Source organism: Ixodes scapularis, unplaced genomic scaffold (assembly GCF_016920785.2).
Source record: "Ixodes scapularis isolate PalLabHiFi unplaced genomic scaffold, ASM1692078v2 PGA_scaffold1__304_contigs__length_218370807, whole genome shotgun sequence".
NCBI lineage: Eukaryota > Metazoa > Arthropoda > Arachnida > Ixodida > Ixodidae > Ixodes > Ixodes scapularis.
Window position 1 is genome coordinate 17,909,535 of NW_024609846.1, and position 12,623 is coordinate 17,922,157.

Sequence of the window (12,623 nt, forward strand, 5' to 3'; positions counted from 1 at the left end):
TTACAAACTCATTTCACTTGAAATTAGAGTTCACGCGCAAGCAAGCTGGTGGAAGCCTATACTAAAAAGGCCAGAAACAAGAGAAACAAAAAATAAATAAATAAGAGCGGGATAAGCGCAACACAGTCTCAAATCACAGCTGAAAATGGTTACTTGGTAAGTGTAAATGTCCAGACATTGTATTAGTAAAATGTATATATATATATATATATAAAGTCAAAAATGCGTACTGTCGGAGTTATTAATTCGTTGTTTATTCCGACGTTTCGAGTGGGGACCGTTCTTCATTAGGTGATGAAGAGTGGTCCCCGCTCGAAGCGTCGTAGTAAACTTCGAATTAGTAACTCTGACAGTACGCATGTTTGCCTTTGTATATATATATATATATATATATATATATATATATAAATAGAGAGAGAGAGAGAGATAGGTAGATAGATATTTTTCACAATTTGCTGATGGCCGAAACGAACTATGCAACAGAATTTTCGCTAAAGGCTACCGTTATTTACAAAATATGACGAGCGTAGTTATTATATCTGCAATAATTTGATAGCAGAAAGATAATTCGATCAAGCTACTTGATGAGTTGGCGTTCAATGAAGCGGTGTTCGATGAAATGTCCACTATTCGATGAAACACCAATCAATAAAACAGAGCTTCATCGGACGAAGATGCCTAGCTGTTGTGATCTGCAATATTTCGCGCAAAAACGAAAGACACCAGAATAAACAACAAGCAAAACCACAGAGCTGCCCCGCCTCATATCACCCTCAGTTGGAGCTCGACTGGCACATTGCGCCGATCAAGCATCACCAACAGCTCAACACCTAAACGCCACGGCGTTCACTATCTTTGTTTGGGTGATTCCACCCACTAATATAACAACTCATACAATTCGCCGTGATAAAGTGCTTTTTGTCTTTGTGTATGTGTTTTCGTGACATCTAACCTCTGTTTGCGCTCTGACTAAGAATGAAACCATGTATACTAAAACATCGATAGTGGTCTCTATTTTTAGCAACGCTCGCACACGTCTTGTCTTTGACGCAGTGGCATTCTCATCTCCCATACACGGACAATTGGACAAAATAGGTTGGTCGGCCTTCACTCATTAGCTGCGGAACGTTTTGACCGTGACGTATGTATAATTCAAAGAAGCACCGACAGGCGGGTGCCTCTTTGAAAACAAATCATGCTCGCGTGGAGATATTTAGCGGCTATAGTATAGTCCGTGGGTATTTATTTCTAGGCCAACTCGTCGGCGTCAGTCTAGGCGCTGGAGGCGTGATGAAAATGCTGGCAGATGTCGGCCTGACGAGCCCCACACTCTCCCCTTACAGCAGATGGCAAATAAACCAACAACAATATTTGTCGACGGGCAATTGATTGAAGAGGCCAATCGGTAGTAGGATGACTCGACAAAGGGTAATTCATCAAAAATTCCAACTCGTTCACAATTGTCTGTGAGGCCATTCAGTTTCCACATTGCACTCATCTTCTGTATTAGAACACATACACATGTTAGACATTTTAATATAAGCAAGTTTCGGGCACCGGATATTTTTTTTTGAAAAGCTGTTTCACCGAATTTCGCATCTCCCGGTTCGTCGAATTTTGATATGAAATCATAATATAATTATTATACTTGTCACTTCTTCAATTAGAAATGGTTACAGATAATTATAAAATAAAAGTAGGCTTTCCCAAAAATTATGTCGATTATAGGCTACGCCAACATAGCCGAACAGTAAAAAAAAATGTTATAAGGATGTTTTTGTTAGGGTTCAGGAAAGACAAAGGCGATTCTTCAAATGAGCACTGGTCACACAGGCCGACTGGTAACATAATTAAAATAAAAGCACCGACTTCACAGAACAGGAAAAAACAATTTCACTAGACCTTTGGCCTCCATGAATAAACGCCTCCTTGAATGAACGCCTCCATGAATCATGAATAACCAACTCGCCCAAGCTGAAGTTCTGACCAGTTTCGCCTCCCTTGCGGGAGGCATCTTCAGTAGTTACACAACAATGCCTTGTAAGCTTCGTGGAGAGGGCCGCGTTTTTTGTTACTCACGGATGTGTGTGTCTCTGCGAACAAACCACGATTCTAGGAGTTTTCGGGACCCCCATCTGTCCACCCTCGCCAAGGTCGTCGCGGCCGGGAAGTCAAAATAATGCCCTATTGTCCACACCTAGTACACCAGTTCAGACTTCAGTCGGGTCGCGTGGGATGCGCACGTGACGTCACGCTTGTGTTTACAAAGCAAATGAAAAGTTCAACCTCAAGTCAACGCTATTTATCAAATATGTCCGTACTTCGTGGAGAGGGCCGCGGTTTTTCTTACACACGGATGTGTCTCTGAGAACAAACACGATTTTAGGAGATTTTCGGAACCCCCATCTTTGTCATAGGGTGACTCGTTTATCGGACTGTTCGTCGCAGCGAGAGTACAGGGAAGGATAAGAATTCATACCCTATATCGTATAGAAGAGAAGAATATTAAAAAAAAAGAAAACGAAGCGAAAATTTCGATTTCCCTTCTTGTGGACAAGGCATTGTAGGTGAACGTGGCTTCCTTGTTTGATTCGCCAAAGTAGCAACAAAGCGGCATTTTACAATCGAGCGAGCACCGTCGCTAACACTGCCCAAAATAATTTTATAGGGAGTTTCACGGCTTTCCACTGCGACATAAGCACGTGGATAGAAAAACAAATATTGACAACAATAAATGTCGAATATTTTTGGCACGCTCACACCTGCTTTTTCTTCATAATTTGATGACTCATATGCTGATTTTGGTTGCGGAACCGTACTTCTGACCGGCAATTTTATTGCGTACGCGAAGCTAGCTTTTGCGTGCGATCCACTAAAGTTAATTATTTTGGGGTGTCCAAGTTGGTTGAAGCGGTGCGTGTTATTTTTCGATCTCTGTCCGAATGATACGAAGTTTCACGTTTTCACCCTGTGAGTGAAGTGAGTTGGTCAGTGCTAGCATCGAAGGCTAACTTCGAACTCTAATTTGGAAATAATGTCTCTGTTGCTGCATCGAGGACAAAGATATATATGCTCTTATCACTGTAGCAAAATAATGTGGCAGGATTTGTGCTCTTGTTATGATCGTGTACCATTGTAGTCGACGTCATCCCTGCACGGCGTATCGTTTTTGTATTCTGTTCAGCCCTGCAAACCAGACTTAGGAAAAAAATGAAAGTTTGCACCTTGTTTGTTCAATTTGTTGTTATACTGCAGAAACACATTGCGCCCCGTGTTTTTGAAGGCACGGTAGACGGTGGTGACGGTGAGGTGACCGACCTCCATGTCCGCCGGCGTCTCGCTCGACCTCCTCGGAGGACAGGTCGTTTTTACTGGTGACTGGTGCATACGTGGAGCAACTCTGCGCGCATTGCGTTCTTCATCTCAGAGAACGCAATACATGACTCAGCTCTATCTCGTCATCGCTCCAAAATGACAAGTGGAATTCGCAACTGTAGTCGGTGACAGGTCAAGAACGAAGTGGGAGGTCCTCCCACCCTGTTCCACTTCAGCGGAGCGAACGGGGGAGAGGAGGTCGCCCCCTCTCCAGCGTTCGCAAATGGCAAATTTTAGTTTATTAGGCCACTAACTGTCAATTTACGCTCGTTCCTTTACGTTCGCCGCGGCCGATAATGTTATCCCCGGGAATACCAAAAGTATAATTTCTTTGGAAGTGCTTCCTCCGACGGGCGTCGGAGGAGTGGGACCTGTGTGCAAATCGTTCCTCCGACGCCGGAAGTGACGTAGTCGCGTCGGAGGAAAGACGGCTGTGTGGAAATCGTTCCTTCGACGCCGGAAGTAACGTATCATCCCCGGCCCCGGATGTTGCCTTTGTTACGACATGTGGCCGACCATGTGCGTCTGCCGCTGTAGTCTTCTGTGGTCGGTAGCCGGCGATTCGATGGTGAAGTACTTGCCATTGAATAGTCGGTTGGCTGTTGAGGTTGCGCCGTTTAGTGGTATTAGAATCGAGCACTTGTTTTCCCAGGTGTCTGAGAAGCTACCCGATTTTGATGTTGTCATCCTACACGTTGGCACTAATAATTCCCATATTAGTGCCAGCGTGTACATCGACAAATATCGTCGTCTAGCTGCCCAGATCTGTGAACGCAATCCAGTGATGCAGATCGCCTTTTCTGCCGTTCTTCCGAGACGGGAGAATAGGTTCTGCTCATTGGAATGGCAGCGTAGTCACGCTGCAGAGATCGAGGCTTCGAATGACCGTTACCGAGAGGTGAACTCGCTGCTGCGAGAGTTGTGTCGCAGGGAAGGGTTCACGTTCCTTGACGGGCTAGCTGACGAGTGGCACCAGTGGATCCACCGCGACGGCGTCCACCCAAACCGGATCGGCAACAAGGTATGCACACGTGCGTTAAGTCGCTGCACTAAAGAGCGCGAATATAGGGCGGCTACGATTGCAGGGCTCACCGTAAAAAGGGGAACTGAAAATCGACCTGCGCACGTGGCGAGCTAAATTACTGGTTGGATTCAACTGGTTGACAGAACGGTGCCAACTCCAGCAACGAAACACGGCACAACTTGGAAGGTTGACCAGTCTTTATTGTCAAAAACCGAGAATGAAAATAAATAGGTTCGGTGACGTTCACGTTTCCGGATTGAAGGAAGCACAGCGTAGCTCTAAGGACCGCTTCAGTTGCCTCGTTAGCTAATTGCGACGATTGAATCGCCCTTTCAGAGCTAGTATTCGTGCGAGGTGAAAGATTAGCCGCTGGCGTCTGTCAGCATCCGTGACGACGTCCCTAGCTTCTCCATCGCGTGAAGAAAGGTGCTCACCCGTGTTTCCGCGTTGCGCAGGTGAAGCCCTGATAGGATGCGGTTGCGCTCCCACCTTACAATCAAACAATTCCAATTGCTTGTGTCACAACAGCTGCCAGTTCGGGTAGACTTTCCGCCATTTTTACCATTGTGCTCTCCGCGGCTGTTTTCTCTTCCGTCTGGTTTCTCCCTGGGTGCCCTCCGGTCGTTGAACTGCATCTTTCTGCTCTCGAAGTTCACCGTTGGGTCGCAAGAAGCGCAGATATGGTTTTGACATTTTCATAACGACACGTTTATCAATACACCAACTTTGGCGATGGTTTCCCTTCTCTACCGACCACTGGATGGACGGATGGATGAATCCGGCTGAGCCTTTTGGATCGGGCGGTAGCGTACGCCACCTAGCCATTCTGTTTTACCATTTAAGCTTAGAATATTTAAAGGTGAAAGCTATATTCACTCCGCACTGCAAAGAAAGTGAGGCTATAAAACACCCTTGCCATCAGTTAATAAGAAAATACCTAGTTTTCTCTCGCCTTCTGCCACCATTCACTTAATATTTGCTTGGTAATCTCTACTGTCTTGAAATCCACTGTTCCTTCGCTGTTTCTAAAACCCAATGACTTTATTAAATCTATGTTCTCTTCGTATCAAGTATCAAGTGCTCAGCCGTCTCGTCCTCCTCTCCACAAGCAGTGCACACTGTATCCATTTCCTGGTACTTCGCTCTGTGTGTTCTGGTTTGCAGTACACCCGTCCTCGCCTCAAACAACAATGAGCTTCCCCTAGAATGGTCATAAATGCTTTCTTTGGCAATAACTGTTTTGTTTAATTTATAGTTTTCCAGAGCCGTCTTTGTCTGCATTCTCTCTAGCCACCAATCTCTTTCTGTGGCCTTAACTGACACCTGCTCTTCCTAAGTCCACTATAGCCTTATAAAACTGTCCTCCTAACTCCCTAGTGCACTGTCTCCAGTTTGTATCTATACTCCTCATGTATGAATAGCTGAAAACCTTTTGTGCCCATTGCCACCGATCCATTTGCCTCAACCAATCCTCAAATTCTATCTTGCTCACCGCTTCCCTGCTCTCAAATGACGCCCATCCCATGTCTCCTTGTACTAGCTCCCTGGTTTGGTGTTTTGCAATGTGTCCCCAAAGCCAGCCTACCTACTCTGCACTGTTTTATTTCTAGTCTCGCATGCACTTCGGATTTCACGCATAGCACTGCATTTCCAAAAGTCACGCCAGGCACCATGACCCCTTTCCAAATCTCTCTCACCACCTCATACCTGTTGTAATTTCAAAGTGCTCTATTTTTCATTACAGCTGCATTTCTGTTGCCCTTACCTATTATATACTTTTCATGCTCACTGAGATATTCTGCACCATCACATATCCATACTCCTAGGTACTTGTATTTACTAGCTTTCTCAACTGTAATATTCTGTACCTTCAGCCTCTCAACTTCATCATCGTTAAAAATCATGATTGGTGATTTTTCACTGCGTCACATGTGCCATCTGTCGACAACGCGCAAAACTAATCCGCATGCGTGTCACAACGGCCTGCTGGGTCCGATTTTTAAAAAAAAGGGAGTAGGTCTTTGCTTCAATGTTTAATACATTTTATACATGTACATAAATGTTGATTTAAGTAAATATTTTTTATGCCACTAATTATATTGCAATTTATAAAAGGATATATACATTAAAATTTGACATATTTTTTTTAAATACATAAATGTATACCTAGTAATTCAAGGTTTATCCATTTCTGTAAATCTATATATTTAAGTTTTTTTTTCCTTCACTAGCAAAGATCAATACACCCCCATCTTGTCGAAATGGACACGGCATGTGAACCCTAACGGGGAATGGGAAAACAATTGAAACTTCCCCTGGGAATCCCTCCAACCAGTTAACCCCTTAACTGGTCCCAGTTACCCCTACCCGTTCCCCATCTGGGCATAGTCAAGCCAGTTGACCCCTCAGCTAGTCCCAGTTGCACTCCTATTGATAACAGCCAATTCCAACTTGGGACCAGTTAGTTCCAGTTGTAACCAGTCGATATGCCAACCGGTCCCAGTTAGACATTTTGGCATAGGTGCCTTGTATGTAAAGCTAAAGGCGCAGCACCTTTTCTGTGAAATCTTCAAGGCAACATCTTTAACAATTTGAACGAGTGAGGTGACTGCAGCTGACAATCAGCTTTGGTGCTAATGTCAAGTACCGTGTGCAGGTCCTCGCTGGGTTCATGGGCCAGCAAGTATGGAGCATCCTGGAGAAGATGGCCAGGGCCAAGATCCAGCAGGACCACAAGGAGGCAATGCCAGGGACCCGCTCGTGGGATGGCTGGACCATCAAGGGTGCCCTATTGACCGCGCCATGTTGTCTCTTCAGAATTCTCCGACTTTTCCAGCAAAGTTTTGTTAATCTGACGACATAGTCTTTCTAAGAGGCTGGGGAAATTATAGCAAAAAGTTTGTGGGCCTCACATCTGGTAACAAGAAGGCTCCAAAAACAAGGCCCCTTGAAAACTGAGCAAGTTGCTACTTGTGTAAATTGGCTCTGAAAAAACCAACAACTAGGCGCTGCACAGTCCGATGATTCTTTCCGAGTCTGAAGTGCTTCGAGGGAATCGGAATTTTGTGTTATAATGTGAATAAACTGTTCTGCATTGCAAATCGAGTTTGATGTTGTTTACTTACATTTGGGGGGGTGCCAATTTGTCTTATACCTTAGTAGTTACATCAACACACTGCATTTGATATCAATCCTGCCCCCAACAATAGCTAGTGCACATGGGCCCCTTTTTTCCTTTCTGATCACTCCACAAATAATGCCCGGTGCTTCTCTGCGTGCACCAGAGCAACGTACGAAAGCTAACTGCGAGAGCACTGGCTTTTCTCCGCAGCGTGGAGAAGGTTACCAAAAAAGAGCTGGTGCTTTTCACATGCACCGGTGCGATGTGGGAAAACTTACAGCGAGAGCACGAGTGCTTCTCCGCGTGTACCGGTGCAACAAGGAAAAGCTTAACACGAGAGCATTGTCGCAAAGTATTAAGCTTGATACTAGCATTGTATTGAGAACACCACAGTTTGCAGAGACGTGGTTCATTACTCCGACAAGCTGGAAGTGCGCTGTGGAGGCATTTGTTTACAGCATTTTCAAAAAAATTTGTTTTACTGTCGAAGGATGTATGGCCATATCAGTAGATTATACAAAAACTTTCCAACACAAAGAATGGAAAGAAACTAGTGGACTGCTTCCTTCAACCAGCAATGACAGTGATGAATTTTGTTGCTGGTTGAAATAAGTAGTAGTCGTCTGGAGTTAGTATTCTATTCCTTTTATGTCCAAAAGTTCGAAACCAACACTTTATTCTTATTTTCCTGCTAATCCTTAAATGAATGCTTTTCAGAGGCTGCTGGCCCAGATAGCTAACAATTTCTTTGTTTGCATTGTTCGGCCAAGCATCACAGCTACCAGATAACTGGGTTCTAGTTGCCTGGTAGAAAAGCTGTTTTTCTACCAGGCAACTGCACGTGCCGTCTCGATTTTCTTTCTTGAATGGCATGGGATTGGGCCTGGGTGCCATACTGCAGGAAACAAATGATCCGGAGCCCAGGTACCACTTCCACAAGATGCAAGGAAATTCCTTTTATTGGGAGTGACAATAATAAGACATTAATATTTGGCTCACAAATTCATTGCCGTGGTCGACACGGGAGCCACAAATTCCTGCACATCACATGCAGAGTAATTACTACGGGCAACGAACACCTATTGCACATGGGTAATAGCAAATAGTTACAGCCTATGCGATGTGGAATGATGTTACTGCTTCTTGCAGGCATGTCCACCCTATTTAAAGAAGGAGTCTGTGAAGATGTCCACCGATGCCTTTCTAAACAACTACAGGCAAACTAGAGCAGAACTGTTTCATGTTCCTTCATGTGTAACCAGACATTTCGTATGCTTTTATGTGTGCTCACTGTGAATACCTCACGTCTCTCGGATTCAGTCATATGATGCCATCGCTCCACCTCGCCTTTATATATCTGCACTTGTTGCAATGTACCGTCGCCATTTGGATAATCTTACATTTATTTGTTTGTTAACTTTATAAGTGTGTTTAGGATTTTTTTTGTTTGCTGGTTTTATTGTTTGTTTTGGTGCACCACGGGGCATCCAAGATAAAGACTGATGACACCAAAATAAAGATGATTATTATTATAAACCTGTTGCTGACCCTCCTAATTCGAGGGCCACAAATGACAGCCCTTTTTTGCCAGCACTATCTACTATCGCTGTAGCGCTGCCAAATCATTATTTGCAAAGAAAAGTGGTGTAAGATAATTCCTTGTGTCTCTGCGGTACAAGGCAGCGTTTGCCTTTGCCTGATTGACACCTACACAGAGTCGCAAATACTTTTCCAGAAGCTCTTGTCTCCACTATAATCAACTATATAAAGAACATGACATTGCCACTCTTTCTGAGCATTTGTGCTACCCACTTATCTACACACTTGAAGCATAAAAGCAGCAATATTACAATATTAGTAAGTTAGCTATAAAAAAATTAAACAGTTTGGTTCCTGCATGGGACATCCTGATTCAATCGACTTATAGATTCAGTGTCCATCCGATTGATTCCAGAAAAGCAGACCGTACCGAATTTCACCTGCAGGATGCAAAGTTATCTAATAGTATATCAACAAAATGTTGGAAAAAAATTGTTCAGCCCATCTTCATCCCTTGGCCATCCCCCATTGCCCTCATATAAAGAATTGAGGGCTCAATGTCGCATGCTGCAAATGAAATGATTGGCAGTGGTCATGCACTGACACACATATACACAGGGTGGAGGATAAAAATCAAGTTGATTTAAATCGAAATCATGATTTAGACCACAACTTTAATCATACAGGTAAATTACTTTTAAAATGTAATTTAATTACAATTACTTTGCTCCAAAAGTAGTTTAACTACAGTTACAATTAGTACTACCTGAGAAATAACTCATTGCAATTACAAATTACTTTGCTGATGACATCATCAGTGATGATGACAATGCTAATGTCGGTAACGTCATCAGTGACGTCACTGATGTCATCATCAGTGTTGATGATGCAAGGATTTCCGGTTGGCACCGGAAATCCTTGCAAAAGTAGTTGTAATTGTGCCTCAAAGTTTGTAATTACTGATGCTAAAAAGCAAATAAAGTACAATTGCAGCTCCCTTTAGCAGGAAGTGATGAATTACAAATTACCAGAAAAGTAATTAAATTACAGTAGTTTAATTACTGTAATTAAATGACTACCCAAGAATGATTTGAATACCGATGTTTCAAATCAAACATTTTGATATATTAAAAAAAACACATTAATTTTACCACTTGAACCTCAACTATTTTATTGTTTTCAGGTGTATTTATATTTTCATTCCATGTAAAATAATTATCAAGTAATATTGATATGGGGATAACGAGCAAATATAGGACTTCTTCGAGGCACAAGTAAATTGTAGGATTGAACGCTCTCTCTACTTTTCAGCTCGTTCTTCAGGTATAGCAAAACAAGGGAAAGGGTAGAGTCAACAAAAGAACTGCGTGCGTGAACAAGCATACAAACTCAAATACCAGCAGAGAGGTATAGAATCAGGCAGACAGACTAAAGTATATGTCTCTGGTTGATCTTGCATATTCTAGTGTATTTATTATTTTCAGAGAAATTATATTTCTCTCAAAAAATTATTTTGAGAAAACAGTTTAAATCTAATCAATGATTTTTTCTTTTTTTAATTTCGCCAGTGAGAAATCTGTAATTTGGTTAGTTGTAAAGTCATGTTCAGTCAATCAATGTGGCCTATTGCCATAAGTGCTCTTCGGAGGATGAGATTCGCGCATGGATTTCTTGCAATAAATGTAGATAATGAAGAAGTATTTCTAGGTCGCTTTTCCGCAGTACACAACTTCGTAAGGTGAAGCACACTTGCGGGTTTTTTGCTTTCCTGCAAAACTCGGTGTTTAAGGGAGAAGCACGCTTATGGAACGTTAGGTCTACTGCTTTCCCATCTTACTGCAACTGACAAGTACATTTGCTGGTTCTGCGCTTTCCCACAAGGAAAATACGCGCAAGGGGAAGCGCACTTGCGAGTTATTTGGTCCGCCGCTTTCCCGCCGTACAGCAAATAGAAGGGGGAAACCCTCCTTCCAGGGTACAAGCTCTTTTCTGAGTTTCAAACTGTTCCACAAGGCACATTCTAGTAGGAAGAACCGCTTTTGCGGGTCGCGCTACTCTGGATAGCGTGCGTTTTTAATTAGAAGCACGCTTGTGGGCTTTTTACTGCACAGATGTCATAGAAAAATGTCCTTCCACTGGCAAGCAGACTTCCAAGTTAACTGTATTTGTTCCTTGAAACCTCTACTTCAGCAATGTTGCTATTGTGATGAAGCACATGTTTCCTCCCAATTATAAGGTTAGTACAAATAAATGGTGTACAAAACACGTCTTAGCTTCAGCCAAAACTCTGTACTCAGCATACAATGTGTATGTAAAAGAAAACACATGGTGGTATAGATTTGAATGATTAAATCAATATAAAACAGTAATAATAATAAAACTTTGTGGTGGAGAAACACTTCAAATGTTAAAATGTAAAGTTACATAAGTAACGATGTACTAGAATAATGCTTTCTTTTTATTTCTTGCCTGTTTAATAGTTCCTACACTTGGAGAGTTCCTTTAATAATTAATAATCGCCACAATTCAGTACCATCTAACCTCTGAAACAATAATTACATTCAGGAAGTCATCTCCAGCTATCCCATACTCACCAGTTCAATCGATCATTCCCTTGCACAGACACATAAGCTACCCTAGCCTCGCATAGGACTCCAGCTCGACTGACTCAGGCTTTGCCCTTTCATACATAATTTTTTCTGAATAATCATACAAAATTTAAGGTTTCATCAGCAAATTTTAATGAGAAGGAGATGGTGGTGTTTGTGTGAAATATGATTAATAAATGAAAGATTGTGGAGGGAAGGTAAAAAGAAAGGATCAACCAATCTGTGGGGGGATAGAGGTAAAAGAGATGGAAGAATAAGCAGAGAAGGTGCTTGGCCCCACAGCTTCATGAATTCTTTCAGAGGGGTCAAATGATGGTGTTCCCTTCGGTCATAATCTCAGACATAATCTCCTACACCCGCTGTAAATGGTTTGGCTCTTTGCCTATCATCTGTGTATTGCTTGCTGTGCTTCTGGTAATCAGCAATGCATTGGCGGAGTTGCTGCATCTCGATGTGAACGGGCTCGTCAAAACTTGGGAAGCCTAAGATGTCCATACGGGTACGCATTTTACGTCCGTGGATGAGCTCAGCGGGGGAGAGCTTCGTCGCTGCATGTGGTGTACTTCGGTAGACACCCGGAAACTCAAGGCCTGTACGAACGTTTGTTTGTTCCTGCAGGATAGTTTGGACGTACTGCTTAAGCACTCGGTTGAAGCGCTCAACCTGACCATTGGCTTGTGGATGGTATGTCGGAGACCGATGGTGGTAAATCCCTCTGGACTTCAGGAACTCCTGGAATATGCGGGATTCAAACTATGGGCCATGATCAGAAACAATCACCTTTGGATACCATTCTCGGTTGAAGATTCTAATGAGGAATTCACAGACAGCTTCAGCAGTAACTTGGTTACAAAGAGCTACCTCTGGCCACTTACTGAAGTAGCCGACTAGGGCGACTGCAAATCTGAATTGCGATGGAAGTTTGTAAAAAGGTCCGACAATGTCTATTCCTATT

General features: G+C 43.0%; 1 protein-coding gene across 1 annotated transcript; it reads left to right on the top strand.

Annotated features, from left to right (window-relative positions):
- Positions 1–3,930: 3,930 nt before the first annotated feature.
- Positions 3,931–7,383, top strand: LOC115321847 (GDSL esterase/lipase CPRD49-like). Its single transcript, XM_040222180.1, has 2 exons — positions 3,931–4,396; positions 7,056–7,383. Exons 1-2 carry the CDS (start codon positions 3,941–3,943, stop codon positions 7,260–7,262), a joined length of 663 nt encoding a protein of 220 aa, XP_040078114.1. The 5' UTR covers positions 3,931–3,940; the 3' UTR covers positions 7,263–7,383.
- Positions 7,384–12,623: the final 5,240 nt, after the last annotated feature.